Source organism: Nerophis lumbriciformis, linkage group LG19 (assembly GCF_033978685.3).
Source record: "Nerophis lumbriciformis linkage group LG19, RoL_Nlum_v2.1, whole genome shotgun sequence".
Lineage (NCBI taxonomy): Eukaryota > Metazoa > Chordata > Actinopteri > Syngnathiformes > Syngnathidae > Nerophis > Nerophis lumbriciformis.
In genome coordinates, this window is record NC_084566.2 from 34888458 (window position 1) to 34906624 (window position 18167).

Consider the following 18167-nt stretch of genomic DNA (forward strand, 5'->3'; position numbering starts at 1 on the left):
TATCTAAATAAAACATTTTTATTTTCCATCTTTGTGCAACTACATGTCCCATTGCATATATCCTTTTACATTTAGAAAAACATGTTTTGACCCTGTGGAGGGGGGCGTGGCCTGCGGGCCTGCCGCGGAACGGGGTGTGCAAGGACCGGCCTCAAAGACAGCGACAGGTGAGTAGATGGCCCAGGCGTACCTTGTTATCTAATCACCTGTCGCCTTCATTAGCAGCAGCCGGAACGAGACAGGAGAGTTGGAGTTGGAGCCAGGGAGAGACGCGGGACTGAAACGGAAACATATATCGCTGGAAAACAATCGCTGCGTGTGTGCATGCAAGTAAAAGACTATTCAAACTATCTACCGGGCTCCCGAAGATCTGTCGGCCAGGAGAAGAAACCTTCACACCCTTTAATGCGTCTTATAATCTGGTGCACTTTTTGTATGAAAAAAGGCCTGAATAGACCCGCTCATCGGCAGTGCACCCTTTAATCCGGTGTGCCTTATGGTCCTAAAAATACGGTAATCTGTAATTTCATGAAGATAGACACGCTAAATGGATTGCACTCCCTATTTTGTTCACTGAAGAGACGCAAGCCGCTCCGCACAAGTTTAGTTGATCCACTTTGCGTGTACTATCAAGTTTGTATGTGTTTAATCAGTGTTCGGTTAGTTACTGAAAACTAGTAACTAGTTACAGTTACTAGTTACTTTATTTCAAAAGTAACTCAGTTACTAACTCAGTTACTTACACCAAAAAGTAATGTGTTACTGTGAAAAGTAACTATTTAGTTACTTGTATATATATATATATATATATATATATATATATATATATTTTATTTTATTTATTTTTATTTTTTTAAGGCCCCCTTTAATGCCCTTTTACCCTTCATTTCAGTACTGTTATTGCACTGGAGAATAATACAATGTGTTGATCAACTTGACATGCATTTGCACCACTGAACTCTGCTAAGCAATGTGGTCTACATACAACACACAAAGACAAAGATATGTTTCAAAGGGCCATTTTGTTTCAGGCCAGAACAAATTGACAAAACTATTTTAAATAGCTGCAACATAACATACATAAGTAACAAACAACATAATAACAACATAGCTGTAAACCAAGGAAGGCACACACTACATACACAAAGCCTACCGGTAACCAGGCGTTTTTTTCTCTCAAGGAATTCTGAAATAAAATCATGTCTGAAGCCCAGAACACACTACACATTTCCCCAGTTTTAGTTTAGAGATAAGGAAAGATTGGCCTGGCCCACTAGGATCCCTCTTTATGTTTGTGAACTTTATAGTCTATACATTTAGAGTGATGTGATAATCAAACACTCTAGAAGTCTAGAATGAAAGAGCAACAGTATATAAGAGAATTGACAGAGTGTGTGTACCTTCAGTGCGAAGTGCCTCGTTAAAATCCAGTCGCTGTTGCTTGGGAGGTGAAGTGTGTCTCTCTTTACTAGCTTCGTCGAAGCATGTTGCTTTTGTAGCTGTTTCAGCAGATTTGAATTGCTAGGATAGGATCTTTGATCCAAGACACAACTTGCATTTAACTAAAATGTTCTTTTCTTTGTACTCGACATAAGAAAAGTAGTGAGTATATCTCCATGTTAAGAAACTCGGCTTCGGGCTTCGCCATGTCTTGTTAGTAAACACAGACACGCCCCCTCCCACACACACACACATACACACACAAAGCGCGCCTCTTCCTTGTCGCCTCTTCCGCAGCGCTCCAATAAAACACACTCAGATCTTCTCAGTTTCTAGCTGATACTACATAAAAAATAACGTAAAATAACGCAGTAACGCATCATGTAGTAACGGTAACTGAGTTACTGAATATAAAAAATAACGTGTTATTTTGGTTTTAAAACACGCAAACCTTCAGTATATTAGTGTCTGGTTCAAACACGAAACTATCTATTAAACGACACAAGAAGCAAAAAATCAAGCAATACTTAGTATCTTGGGTATAAGGATCCATAAAAATAATGTAAACGAGTAGCTAAGATTCATTCTATGGCATACTCTCCTTTAGATTTGGAAATGTTGGCACAAAGGACAACATGGAAATAAAAAGATTGTCTATTCTGAGAGAAGTAATATAATCGTCTCACCCGTCCTCCGGCAGACTCCCAGCTGACCTAAACACTCCTTGTGGACTGCAAGTCCACATTTTAAGCACAGGTAGCCCTGGTTGAAGATCCCCCTGGAACACATTGTTGCACATGAGAATTGTCCCAGAATCATCTAGAAAGACTTCTAAAACGGGACTTTTACCTTAGCAGGAGATGACAGAAGCTGCACGAAAAAATCCTGTCAAAGGTGTGCATCTTGAACTGGTGGTCGTTGTGGTTGGCAAATTCAGGTCGGATGTTGGAGCTGACCATGGAGCAAGAAATCATTCAAAATAATATCATGATGAGTTTGCTAAGTACAAAAATGAGCTGAAATTCTTGAATGAGAGAAACTGCTCTTCTAAATGTGTCCACTGGATGTCACAATAGCAATGCTTTGTATCTTTGTAGATGATGCTACATATGTACAGAATACACCACATGATGTTAGTGCAGTGTTTTTCAACCTTTTTTGAGCCAAGGCACATTTTTTGCGTTGAAAAAATGCGGAGGCACACCACCAGCAGAAATCGTTAAAAAACGAAACTCAGTTGACAGTAAAAAGTCGTTGTCGCAATTGTTGGATATGAATTTAAAGCATAACTAAGCATGCATCACTATAGCTCTTGTCTCAAAGTAGGTGTACTGTCACATCACCCCCTGACTTATTTGGAGTTTTTTGGCGTTTTCCTGTGTGTAGTGTTTTAGTTCTTGTCTTGCGCTCCTATTTTGGTGGCTTTTTCTCTTTTTTTGGTATTTTCCTGTAACAGTTTCATGTCTTCCTTTGAGCGATATTTCCCGCATCTACTTTGTTTAAGCAATCAAGAAGATTTTAGTTGTTTTTATCCTTCTTTGTGGGGACATTGTTGATTGTCATGTCATGTTCGGATGTACATTGTGGACGTCCTCTTTGCTCCACATTAAGTCTTTGCTGTCGTCCAGCATTCTGTTTTTGTTTACTTTGCAGCCAGTTCAGTCTTAGTTTCGTTCTGCATAGCCTTCCCTAAACTTCCATTACTTTTCTTAGGGGCACTCACCTTTTGTTTATTTTTGGTTTAAGCATTAGATACCTTTTTACCTGCACGCTGCCTCCCGCTGTTTCCGACATCTACAAAGCAATTAGCTACCGGCTGCCACCTACTGATATGGAAGAGTATTACACGGTTACTCTGCCGAGCTCTAGACAGCACCGACACTCAACAACAACACATCATTTGCAGACTATAATTACTGGTTTGCAAAAAATATTTTTAACCCAAATAGGTGAACACACTAGTGTTCCGCGGCACAGTGGTTGAAAAACATTGTGTTAGTGCACCAGTTGGGGAAAATGAGTAAACTACATAAATAACATCCTGTAATTTGATTGTGATGTTATTTTCTTTATCTTGAAGGATTCAAAATGAACACCAATTGGAGCATTTTAAAACTCTGCCAGACTCAATTCCACCTATTTGACCGATGAACATTATCACATAATTTAAAGAACGTATACATAACGACAAATAAAGATAGAATACTATTAACCGCAACATATAAGTGTAAAAAAACAACAACAACATTATGATTTGTACATTTTTAGAATATTTTTTAAACAAAGAAAACAATCTGAAGTTGTCTTTATTTTTAGGTTATCATGCCATGATTTTATCAGTTTGGCCCACTTGGGAGTAGATTTTTCTCCCATGTGGCCCCTAAACTAAAAATGAGTTTGACACCCCTGTGCTAGGCTAAATAAACATTAATAATTAATTATATATCATTTTCTTTTAAACATAATCAGACAACACTGCACCAAAAAAAAAAAAAAGAAAGAAAATGAAAATAAAAAAATAAATGCAACATTATAGTTGTTTATAATTAAAAAAAACCATTTTTTTTAAATCTTTAAAATACAAATAAAAATATATGTTTTCATGGGAACTTCTTTTGATATCTGTGGCAACCCGTTTAGGCAGAAAACTGTTGGGTGTTCCTGCCCATGTCATTTCCCCAAAACACGGAAGAAGATACATACATAAAAAAAACAAATGAAAATAAACAAATACGTGCAACATTATAGTTGTTCATAGTTTAAAAAAAAAAATTGTTTTAAATCTTTAAAATACAAATAAAAATATATTTTTTCCTGGGAACTTCTTTTGATATCTGTGGCAGCCCGTTTAGGCAGAAAACTGTTGGGGGTTCCTGCCCATGTCATTTCCCAAAAACACGGAAGAAGATACATACATAAAAAAGCAAATGAAAAAAACCAAATAAATGCAACATTATAGTTGTTTATAGTTAAAAAAAAAATAAAAAAATAAAAAAAAAATCTTTAAAATACAAATGAAAATATACTTTTTCTTGGGAACTTCTTTTGATATCTGTGGCAGCCCGTTTAGGCAGAAAACTGTTGGGGGTTCCTGCCCATGTCATTTCCCAAAAACACGGAAGAAGATACATACATAAAAAAGCAAATGAAAATAAACAAATAAATGCAACATTATAGTTGTTTATAGTTTAAAAAAATACATTAAACTATTTTTTTTTTAAATCTTTAAAATACAAATAAAAATATTTTTTTTCCTGGGAACTTCTTTTGATATCTGTGGCAGCCCGTTTAGGCAGAAAACTGTTGGGGGTTCCTGCCCATGCCATTTCCCAAAAACACGGAAGAAGATACATACATAAAAAAGCAAATGAAAATAAACAAATAAATGCAACATTATAGTTGTTTATAGTTTAAAAAAAACATTTTTTTTTAATTGTTTTTAAATCTTTAAAATACAAATAAAAATATATTTTTTCCTGGGAACTTCTTTTGATATCTGTGGCAGCCCGTTTAGGCAGAAAACTGTTAGGGGTTCCTGCCCATGTCATTTCCCAAAAACACAGAAGAAGATACATACACACACACACACACACACACACACACACACACACACATACATTAAAACTCACAACTCATTCATCTTGAAATGGGTCCTAATTTTGCAAGTAGTCCTGCACATGCCTGCAAACATCAATCATCCAAATACCCGCCAAAAAAACATGCATGCAATGAAACCCTGCTGCTGCACAATAACTGTACCCACCATAGGATAGGAGGAGGAAGAGTGACTTGTTTGTTGTTGAAGGTGTGTGTGTGTGTGTGTGTGTGTGTTGTGTGTTTTATCATACTTTGGCAGCAGCTTGATAATGGCTAAGACCTGATCAAACACAACGTGCATGAACGAGTCAACACAGCCCAGCCTTGCAAACAATGACAAACATGCGAACAAAACACACACGCACATGCACGCGGACACACACACATTATGAGTGTGTGTGTGCGTGCAAACACACACACACACACACAAGTACATTAAAATCAAATTAAATACATATACTCACACAACCGCTTCAAACTGATCCAGCCATTTCTTCTTCAGCTCTCTGGTCTTTAAGAAGAATTCAAAGCCGGTGTGGCCCTGCTGGTGCGTCACGTAGAAGCTGTAACACCACTGAAGGAGAAAAAACACCGAAATGGTAAGTTCACACTCTGATGTGTTTGTTTTGCTACTGTTAAAGGCCTACTGAAACCCACTACTGCCGACCACACAGTCTGTTTATATATCAATGATGAAATCTTAACATTGCAACACATGCCAATAGTTTACTAAAGTGCAAATTTCGCGCAACATATCCTGCTGAAAACGTCTCAGTATGATGACGTCGCGGATTGTAGAGGACATTTTGAGACAGCATGGTTGCCAGCTATTAAGTCGTCTGTTTCATCGCAAAATTCCACAGTATTCTGGACATCTGTGTTGGTGAATCTTTTGCAATTTGTTCAATGAACAATGGAGACAGCAAAGAAGAAAACTGTAGGTGGGAAGCGGTGTATTGCGGCCGACTGCAGCAACACAAACACTGCCGGTGTTTCATTGTTTACATTCCCGAAAGATGACAGTCAATCTTTACCATTGGCCTGTGGAGAACTGGGACAACAGAGACTCTTACCAGGAGGACTTTGAGTTGGATGCGCAGACACGGTACCGTGAGTACGCTTCCAAACATTCGATCGCTTGCCCGTACGTGCGTGCCGCTATGTGCATGTCACGTACGTAACTTTGGGGATTTTGGGGAAATATATGTGCTGTATGAACTTTGGGGAGGTGAACGGTACTTTGGGCTGTGGGATTGAGTGTGTTGTGCGGGTGTTTGAGTTGTATTGGCGGGTTATGTGGACGGGAGGGGTGAGGTGTTTGTTATGCGGGATTCATTTGTGGCATATTAAATATAAGCCTGGTTGTGTTGTGGCTAATAGAGTATATATATGTCTTGTGTTTATTTACTGTTTTAGTTATTCCTAGCTGAATATCAGGTCCCACCCGCCTCTCACAGCATCTTCTGTATCTGAATCGCTCCCACTGCCCTCTAGTCCTTCACTCTCACTTTCCTCATCCACAAATCTTTCATCCTCGCTCAAATTAATGGGGAAATCGTCGCTTTCTCGGTCAGAATCGCTCTCGCTGCTGGTGGTCATGATTGTAAACAATGTGCGGATGTGAGGAGCTCCACAACCTGTGATGTCACGCTACTCGTCTGCTACTTCCGGTACAGGCAAGGCTTTTTTATCAGCGACCAAAAGTTGCGAACTTTATCGTCGATGTTCTCTACTAAATCCTTTCAGCAAAAATATGGCAATATCGCAAAATGATCAAGTATGACACATAGAATGAACCTGCTATCCCCGTTTAAATAAGAAAATCGCATTTCAGTAGGCCTTTAAAGTTAAAGTTAAAGTCCCAACGATTGTCACACACACACACACACACACACACACACTAGGCGTGGCGAAATTTGTCCTCTGCATTTGACCCATCCCCATGTTCGCCCCCCTGGGAGGTGAGGGGAGCAGTGAGCAGCAGCGCGCGCCACGCTCGGGAATCATTTGGTGAGGCTGCTGCGTCTCCTTTGGTCAACGCCATCGGCCTAAACCTGGAGAGCACCGAACACGTGCGCCGGGACCGCTTGAAAGACGGGTCTTGGTCCACTTGAAAGTGAACCCTGGTGCAGTTCGGTTCACTTGAGCTCAAATGTGAACACTAGAAATAGAGAACATGTGGAAGTGTTGTCTCTCTTTGAAAGTATATACGCTATATTGCCAAAAGTATTTGGCCACCTGCCTTGACTCACATAGGAACTTGAAGTGCCATCCCATTCCTAACCCATAGGGTTCAACATTAGATTAGATTTTAGATTTATTTATTCATTTTCACTGCCGTACATTATTTTAATAATTAAATATGGTCATTTTAAATGAATTATTATGATCATTAAAATTTTATCATTTAAAATATGTTTATTTTAATGAATAATTCTATGGCTGGATGTAATAAGGAATCAGAAAAAATACAAATAAAAACACAATTAATTTTGATGTAATTAGCAAAATATAGTAAAAATGTATTTAGTTTTTTTTTTTTGATTAATAAATGTATTTATTTTTAGGTAAGATAAACATAATAATACAATGTATCTCTAATTTGGATGATTTAGTTCTTGTCACCCTGTTGTCCTCCCGTCATAAAAAAAGGCTGTCCTCACTCAGGTCCGCATGGAGGCCACGCCCCCTCCAGCTCCTGCTGAAAATTGGGAGATTTTCGGGAGAATATTTGTCCCGGGAGGTTTTCGGGAGAGGCGCTGAATTTCGGGAGTCTCCCAGAAAATTCTGGAGGGTTGGCAAGTATGGACAAGCGGTAGAAAATTAATTATTAATCTACTTGTTCATTTACTGTTAATATCTGCTTATTTTCTCTTTTAACATGTTCTATCTACACTTCTGTTAAAATGTAATAATCACTTATTCTTCTGTTGTTTGGATACTTTACATTAGTTTTGGATGATACCACAAATGTGGGTGTCAATCCGATACCAAGTCGTTACAGGATCATACATTGGTCATATTCAAAGTCCTCATGTGTCCAGGGACATATTTCCTCAGTTTATACACATAATATACATTTTTTAAAACCGAAAACATATTTTGCCATGCCAACAAATATCGATGTATTAATAGTAGAGTATCGACCTGTACTTGGTATCATTACAGTGGATGTCAGGTGTAGATCCACCCATGGCGTTTGTTTACATTTTGACGGTGTGTAGTGAAGCATGTTTAGCTATTCCTCGTCCTGCAGGGATGATACTTGTAAGAAAATCACTTTATTTGTCGCCATGGAGACCAGGATTAGTGATTTAGAAGTAGCTAAAACACTGCCGACTGCGGCTGGACTTTAGCCGCTAGCTAGCTAGCCATGTCTAATTAATTAACCTCTTAAGGCCCACGCTGTTTGTTTACATGCTTTTTTTTATTTCTCTTTGCTATTTGGGCTTATTGGACCCTAATTAGAATAAAAACTAAGAATCATCTTTTTGTATGATGTACTTTAGTCCATAAGTACACAAACGTGTACTTCATGTTTAGTGACATGCTAATTCTTATTTTTACACTTTTTTTCCCCAAATTCCATTGTATGTTATACTCTTCTGACACCACCAGATGGCAGTATAAGTGTCCACATAAGTGGCCATAAGACCCAATTCAGTAGTGTACACAATTTTGGAAATAAGAGCTAAAAGGTGCTGTCCACGCATGTGGCCACTAAGCCTTTAGAGGTTTTAAAGCACCTCTTCCTGAGGGTGTTATAACTTCACCTTTATCTTTACTTTTTAAGTCAAAATGCGTCCATTCTCCCTTTTCTGTCTACACACTGTGTCTGCTTGTAAGTACTCCGTGATTGTGCGCTGCCGAACATGCTCCTATATTCATAAAACCAGCAATGACACGACGTGACGACGACGGGTGGAGGGGGGCGGACCGGTACTTTTCAGAGGCGGTATAGTACCGAATATGATTCATTAGTATCGTGGTACTATACCAATAGCTGTATACCGTACAAACATAATAGCTAGTAGTTTTTGCTTTTGTTTACTTATTGTCGACTTTGTTTTGATGGAACAATTGTATGTAATAAAGGACAATAAGGAGTAGTTGGATTGGAATCGGCTGCATAAATCCCTACAGCCACGTATTCAGCAGTCTTTTCCTACCTGTTGTCTAAGCACTGAGCTTTCTTCAGCCATATCGTTGTTGTGTCACATCTAATAAGAGCAGCTTGAGCCGCTCCGGCAAAGTCAACAAGTGTTTTTAGGGCCTCTGTGAGTTTTAAATCATTGGACGGCGGTACTGCGTTTACACTCTCTGAAGTTTCATTTAGCAGCGAATGATGTATCGCGGTGAGCAGCCTTGGACGACTGCACACATTCATCACCCGCTATTAGCATCCTGGACGTTTGTGGAGGAGGCAACACGCTCTCTCACTATTTCTATAGCTCTGTGTTGATTCTTCTTTGTTACAAAACAATTTCATGAAGTTGTGTAGAAAAGTGAAATATCGGTGAGAATCTGGATAGGGTATATATATATATATTTTTTTTTTTCAATTTCATTCTGGGTAAGTGTACTGGACTGTGGATTATGTTGGATCCACTATGGACTGGACTCTCACTATTATGTTAGATCCACTATGGACTGGACTCTCACAATATTATGTTAGATCCACTACGGACTGGACTCTCACAATATTATGTTAGCTTCACTACGGACTAGACTCTCACAATATTATGTTAGATCCACTATGGACTGGACTCTCACACTATTATGTTAGATCCAGTATGGACTGGACTCTCACACTATTATGTTAGATCCACTATGGACTGGACTCTCACAATATTATGTTAGATCCACTATGGACTGGACTCTCACTATTATGTTAGATCCACTATGGACTGGACTCCCACTATTATGTTAGATCCACTATGGACTGGACTCTCACAATAGTATGTTAGATCCACTATGGACTAGACTCTCACACTATTATATTAGATCCACTATGGACGGGACTCTCACACTATTATGTTAGATCCACTATGGACTGGACTCTCACTATTATGCTAGATCCACTATGGACTGGAGTCTCACAATATTATGTTGGATCCAGTAGGGACTGGAGTCTCACTATTATGTTAGATCCACTATGGACGGGACTCTCACACTATTATGTTAGATCCACTATGGACTGGACTCTCACTATTATGCTAGATCCACTATGGACTGGACTCTCACTATTATGCTAGATCCACTATGGACTGGAGTCTCACAATATTATGTTGGATCCACTAGGGACTGGAGTCTCACTATTATGTTAGATCCACTATGAACTGGACTCTCACTATTATGTTAGATCCACTATGGACTGGACTCTCACGTAATTATGTTAGATCCACTATGGACTGGACTCTCACAATATTATGTTAGATCCACTATGGACTGGAGTCTCACAATATTATGTTAGATCCACTATGGACTGGAGTCTCACAATATTATGTTAGCTCCACTACGGACTGGACTCTCTCACTATTATGTTAGATCCACTATGGACTGGACTCTCACGTAATTATGTTAGATCTACTATGGACTGGACTCTCACAATATTATGTTAGATCTACTATGGACTGGACTCTCACTATTATGTTAGATCCACTATGGACTGGACTCCCACTATTATGTTGCATCCACTATGGACTGGACTCTCACAATAGTATGTTAGATCCACTATGGACTAGACTCTCACACTATTATATTAGATCCACTATGGACGGGACTCTCACACTATTATGTTAGATCCACTATGGACTGGACTCTCACTATTATGCTAGATCCACTATGGACTGGAGTCTCACAATATTATGTTGGATCCACTAGGGACTGGAGTCTCACTATTATGTTAGATCCACTATGGACGGGACTCTCACACTATTATGTTAGATCCACTATGGACTGGACTCTCACTATTATGCTAGATCCACTATGGACTGGAGTCTCACAATATTATGTTGGATCCACTAGGGACTGGAGTCTCACTATTATGTTAGATCCACTATGAACTGGACTCTCACTATTATGTTAGATCCACTATGGACTGGACTCTCACGTAATTATGTTAGATCCACTATGAACTGGACTCTCACTATTATGTTAGATCCACTATGGACTGGACTCTCACGTAATTATGTTAGATCCACTATGGACTGGACTCTCACTATTATGCTAGATCCACTATGGACTGGAGTCTCACAATATTATGTTGGAACCACTAGGGACTGGAGTCTCACTATTATGTTAGATCCACTATGAACTGGACTCTCACTATTATGTTAGATCCACTACGGACTGGACTCTCACACTATTATGCTAGATCCACTATGGACTGGACTCTCACAATATTATGTTAGATCCACTATGGACTGGACTCTCACAATATTATGTTAGATCCACTATGGACTGGACTCTCACACTATTATGTTAGATCCACTATGGACTGGACTCTCACACTATTATGTTAGATCCACTATGGACTGGACTCTCACACTATTATGTTAGATCCACTATGGACTGGACTCTCACACTATCATGTTAGATCCACTATGGACTGGACTCTCACACTATTATGTTAGATCCACTATGGACTGGACTCTCACACTATTATGTTAGATCCACTATGGACTGGACTCTCACACTATTATGTTAGATCCACTATGGACTGGACTCTCACACTATTATGTTAGATCCACTATGGACTGGACTCTCACTATTATGTTAGATCCACTATGGACTGGACTCTCACACTATTATGCTAGATCCACTATGGACTGAACTCTCACTATTATGTTAGATCCACTATGGACTGGACTCTCACACTATTATGCTAGATCCACTATGGACTGGACTCTCAGACTATTATGTTAGATCCACTATGGACTGGACTCTCACAATAGTATGTTAGATCCACTATGGACTAGACTCTCACACTATTATGTTAGATCCACTATGGACTGGACTCTCACACTATTATGCTAGATCCACTATGGACTGGACTCTCACACTATTATGTTAGATCCACTATGGACTGGACTCTCACACTATTATGCTAGATCCACTATGGACTGGACTCTCACAATATTATGTTAGATCCACTATGGACTGGACTCTCACACTATTATGTTAGATCCACTATGGACTGGACTCTCACACTATTATGTTAGATCCACTATGGACTGGACTCTCACACTATTATGCTAGATCCACTCGAGGTCCATGTTCTATTTTAATAGGAGGCGAGCACTAAGGTCAAGAATCCATTTGCGGCAAACCCTATCGAGTCATAACTCATATAAACGGCCTGAGGGACAGCTTTCCAGATCAGTCATTAGTTTTCTCGTGATGTGTTTTATATGAAGGAATAAACCAACTGCACCTTCTTGCCCTCCTTGTCCGAGGTGGGGTTGTCAGTGATCTTGAAGACGTTGAGGTCGAGGACGTCCTTCATCTCGTAGTTATCGCCGCGTCGCTTGCAGACCACGGCGGCCACGTCAAACAGAAATATGTGTCTGCGACAAGAGGATGGTGACAATCAGCGCCAGACTATTTTTAACGCGAAAAAAGGGTCAAATCATTGTTTGGAGCAAACCTGTCCTGTTTCCTCTTGTCAAAGTTGGACACGATGCGCACTTCCCCGTCTCCTCTTGGACGACCGTAGCTGAACAGAGACTGGTTCTTTGAAGGAAAAAATGAGATGGTTTCAACACAGCACGTCGAGTAAATTTCATGTTTGTGTTTAAAACTTGGCTGACAAAAAGGTATGAATGTCTGCAAATGTGGATCATATAATCATAAAGTTAAAGTACTACTGATAGTCACACACACACTAGGGGTGGTGGATTTACTCTCTGTGATTATTTATTTATTTTACCTTATCTATTCATTTAGTGATCTTTAGAGATGTCCGATAATATCGGACTGCCGATATTATCGGCCGATAAATGCTTTAAAATGTAATATCGGAAATTATCGGTATCGGTTTCAAAAAGTAAAATGTATTACTTTTTAAAACGCCGCTGTGTACACGGACTTAGGGAGAAGTACAGAGCGCCAATAAACCTTAAAGGCACTGCCTTTGCGTGCCGGCCCAATCACATAATATCTACGGCTTTTCACACACACAAGTGAATGCCACGCATACTTGGTCAACAGCCATACAGGTCACACTGAGGGTGGCCGTATAAACAACTTTAACACTGTTACAAATATGCGCCACATTGTGAACCCACACCGAACAAGAATGACAAACACATTTCGGGAGAACATCCGCACCGTAACACAACATAAACACAACAGAACAAATACCCAGAACCCCTTGCAGCACTAACTATTTCGGGACGCTACAATATACACCCCCTGCTATCCCCTCCCCCCCACAACCCCCCCTCCCCCCCTCCCCACCCCCACCCCGCCCACCTCAACCTCCTCATGCTCTCTCAGGGAGAGCATGTCCCAAATTCCAAGCTGCTGTTTTGAGGCATGTAAAAAAAAAAAATGCACTTTGTGACTTCAATAATAAATATGGCAGTGCCATGTTGGCATTTTTTTTCCATAACTTGAGTTGATTTATTTTGGAAAACCTTGTTACATTGTTTAATGCATCCAGCGGGTTATCACAACAAAATTAGGCATAATAATGTGTTAATTCCACTACTGTATATAACGGATATCGGCAAAAAAGCCATTATCGGACATCTCTAGTCTTGTATGTTCATTATTTTATTTAAGGACAAACTTGCAATAATAAACATATGTTTAATGTACCCTAAGATTTTTGGTTAAAATACAGCCAATAATGCCATTTCTTGTGGTCCCCTTTATTTAGAAAAGTATCGAAAAGTGTCAAAATATTTTTGGTACCGGTACAACACTAATGTGTTATTATTAATTGATTGAATTTAATTTTTAACACGCAAATGTAATTTTGAACATTTTTCTTATAATACAGAAATGTGATATTAATTCATGTATTCTCTTGTATTCTAATGATGTCCAATTCTGTGTTTCTTCCCAGGTGGGCTGGTTTCCTTCTACTTTTGTAGAAGAGGACTGACTTTGCTGACTTGGACTTCGACGTCCATGTGACCTCCACCAAACAAGAATGACAAACACATTTCGGGAGAACATCCGCACCGTAATACAACATAAACACAACAGAACAAATACCCATGTCCCAAATTCCAAGCTGCTGTTTTGAGGCAGGTTAAAAAAAAATAATGCACTTTGTGACTTCAATAATAAATATGGCAGTGCCATGTTGGCATTTTTTTTCCATAACTTGAGTTGATTTATTTTGGAAAACCTTGTTACATTGTTTAATGCATCCAGCGGGGCACCACAACAAAATGAGGCATAATAATGAGTTAATTCCACCACTGTATATATCGGAATCGGTAATAAAGAGTTGGACAATATCGGGATATCGGCAAAAAAGCTATTATCGGACATCTCTAGTCTTGTATGTTCATTATTTTATTTAAGGACAAACTTGCAATAATAAACATATGTTTAATGTACCCTAAGATTTTTGGTTAAAATAAAGCCAATAATGCCATTTCTTGTGGTTCCCTTTATTTAGAAAAGTATCAAAATAATTTTGGTCCCGGTACAACACTAATGTGTTATTATTAATTGATTGTATTTCATTTTTAACACGCAAATGTAAATTTGCACATTTTTCTTATAATACAGAAATGTGATATTAATTCATGTATTCTCTTGTATTTTAATGATGTCCAATTCTGTGTTTCTGCCCAGGTGGGCTGGTTTCCTTCTACTTTCGTAGAAGAGGACTGACTTCGCTGACTTGGACTTCGACGTCCATGTGACCTCCACCAAACAAGAATGACAAACACATTTCGGGAGAACATCCGCACCGTAACACAACATAAACACAACAGAACAAATACCCAGAAACCCTTGCAGCACTAACTCTTCCGGGACGATACAATATACATCCCCCTGCTACCCTTACGCCCCCCAACCTCAACCTCCTCATGCTCTCTCAGGGAGAGCATGTCCCAAATTCCAAGCTGCTGTTTTGAGGCATGTTAAAAAAAATAATGCACTTTGTGACATTTTTTTCCCATAACTTGAGTGGATTTGTTTTGGAAAACCTTGTTACATTATTTAATGCATCAAGCGGGGCATCACAACAAAATTAGGCATAATAATGTGTTAATTCCACGACTGTATATATCGGTATGGCTTGATATCGGAATCGGTAATCAAGAGTTGGACAATATCGGGATATCGGCAAAAAAGCCATTATCGGACATCTCTAATTATAATTGTTATACCAAATAATACATTGTGAGAATCGGTTTGAAAAGAAAACCTTGTTGGATCGAAAATTGATTTTGAATCGATTCATCACCCCAGGAATCGGAATCAATCAAATCAAAGTTTATTTATATAGACCTTAATCACAAATGTCTCAAAGGGCTGCACAAACCACAACGACATCCTCAGCTCTGATCCCACATTATGGTAAGAAAAAACTCAGATCAGATTGAATGGTTATGTGCCCAAAGAGTCACACCCTAACCCAGGGGTCGGCAACCTTTACCAGTCAAAGAGCCATTTTGACCAGTTTCACAAATTAAAGAAAACAATGGGAGCCACAAAAATCTTTTGAAATTTAAAATGAAATAACACTGCATACAAAGTTTTTTTTCGCTTTGTGCTATGTATAAACCAAGGTTCTCAGACACGCGGCCCACACCTTAATATGATAATTGAATGTTGGTGCGGCCCGCGGGTTTTATATGAATGGCGCTTGACAGCGTCATACTTGCCAACCCTCCCGATTTTTCCGGCAGACTACCAATTTCAGGGCAATTGTTATCTCGGACGTGCCGTGATGGTGCAGCATTTAGCACCTACTACAACCAGCGTGCCGGCGCAGCTACACGTTGTATGGGGCATCTGCTTGCTCACGTAGGTGACAGCAAGGCATACTTGGTCAACAACCACACAGGTTTGGTGGTAACAGGGGTGTATAATGTAGCCCGGAAGAGTCAGGGCTGCATGGGATTCTGGGTATTTGTTCTGTTGTGTTTATGTTGTGTTACGGTGCAGATGTTCTCCCGAAATGTGTTTGTCATTCTTGTTTGGTTTTGGTTTAAAGTGTGGCCCATTATTAGTAAGAGTGTTAAAGTTGTTTTAAATGACCACCGTCAGTGTAATATGTGTGGCTGTTGACCAAGTATGCCTTGCTGTCACTTATGTGTGCAAGCAGAAGATGCATACAACAAGAGGCAGAGCTGGCACGCTGTTAATACATATTATAGAGGGCGCCAAATGCTTTACCATCATGGCACGCCCTTGTTATTATTATAAGGGTGAAAATCGGAGAATACTAAACCCGAAAGCTTTCTGTGAGAGGCACTGAAATATGGAAATCTCCCGGGAAAATCGGGGGGGTTGGCAAGTATGCAGCTGAGTGATCAAAGAGCCGCATGCGGCTCCGGAGCCGCGGGTTGCCGACCCCTGCCCTAACCGTATCGTAAACGCAAAAATGTCATTTAAAAAGTGCTGTCTGCACTACTTTTTAATTGCGCACGCAGTCTTAGTAGATCACATGCAACACGCCCACTATTTTGTAGTTTACACACGCTGCCATGTTTAGTGGCTGGTATTTGGATCTTAGTAAATCGGGCCCAAAGTCTCCAAGGCATAAGGGTATTGGAAAGTATGGAGTAACAAACGTGTCTGTGTCATTCACCATACTGCTACATGAGCTTCACTTTATGAATTATTGTGGCCACTAGGTGTCGACAAAAGACAGCATAAGTTCATTCCAGCTGGGTAATATAATAGGTTAGTGTTTTTGTTTTTTTAACTACCATTTTTCTCTGTTTGACTAATTTTATTTAATCAAACATTTTCTAACATACCATACAAAATATAAAAATAATACAAGTATGTGTGATCCATGCCGATTTCGTTTAGAATCAATATCAGTATTGGCCAATACTCAGGGCTCCAATATCAGTGTCATACCTGAAGTGAAAAATGGCACCACTAAAATATATATTAGTTTTGTTATTTTTTTTATATTTATTTAAAAAAGTAAAAATGGTAAAGGGGTTGTACTTGTATAGCGCTTTTCTACCTTCAAGGCACTTTGACACATACTTGCCAACCTTGAGACCTCCAATTTCGGGAGGTGTGGGGTGGGGGGCGTGGTCGGGGGTGGGACTGGGGCGTGGTTGTGGGCGGGGGCGTGGTTAAGAGGGGAGGTGTATATTCCATCCCATCCATTTTCTACCGCTTATTCCCTTTGGGGTCGCGGGGGGCGCTGGAGCCTATCTCAGCTACAATCGGGCGAAAGGCGGGGTACACCCTGGACAAGTCGCCATATCATCGCAGGGCCAACACAGATAGACAGACAACATTCACACTCACATTCACACACTAGGGCATATTGACAGCTAGAATTCACCAAATCAAGTATTTCATACATATACATATACACACACACATATATAAATATAAATATATATATATATATATATATATATATATATACATATATATATATATATATATATATATATATATATATATGTATATATATATATATATATATATATATCTACATCCTGAAAATATGCCAACAAAACTGTGTTTAGATAATTGATACTTCAAACTTGCATAAATACATTTTAAGGAATATAACATAACTTGGCTTCTGAGAGCTTCAAAATGTAATGAATAAAATGCTAAAGTTGTTGATAAACAAGCAATTATTTTAATAATTAAATATGGTCATTATTATGATCATTTAAAATTAATTATTTCATTTATGTTTATTTTAATGTATAATTCTATGGCTGGATGTAATAAGGAGTCAGAAAAAATACAAATAAAAATACAACAAATTTTGATGTTTTAGCAAAATATAGTAAAAATGTATTTAGTTGTTTTTTTTAATTATAATTATAAATGTATAATAATAATAATAATATATAATAATAAATAATTATCATTTATTTATCATTTATCATTTTTTAAATAATAAATATATTTATTTTTAGGTAGGATAAACATAATAATACAATTTATCT

At 38.8% G+C, this 18167-nt stretch overlaps 1 protein-coding gene across 3 annotated transcripts in view; it reads right to left on the minus strand.

Annotated features, from left to right (window-relative positions):
* LOC133618464 (guanine nucleotide exchange factor VAV3-like) overlaps positions 1-18167 on the minus strand; it is a 150524-nt gene that overhangs the window by 73885 nt on the left and 58472 nt on the right. For all 3 annotated transcript variants that reach the window (XM_061978845.1, XM_061978843.1, XM_061978842.1), the window contains exons 14-18: positions 12686-12771; positions 12473-12605; positions 5502-5611; positions 2290-2391; positions 2127-2218 (exon numbers count right to left, since the gene is read on the minus strand). In XM_061978845.1, coding sequence (XP_061834829.1) covers positions 2127-2218; positions 2290-2391; positions 5502-5611; positions 12473-12605; positions 12686-12771 — 523 coding nt within the window. The remainder of the gene's footprint in view (positions 1-2126; positions 2219-2289; positions 2392-5501; positions 5612-12472; positions 12606-12685; positions 12772-18167) is intronic.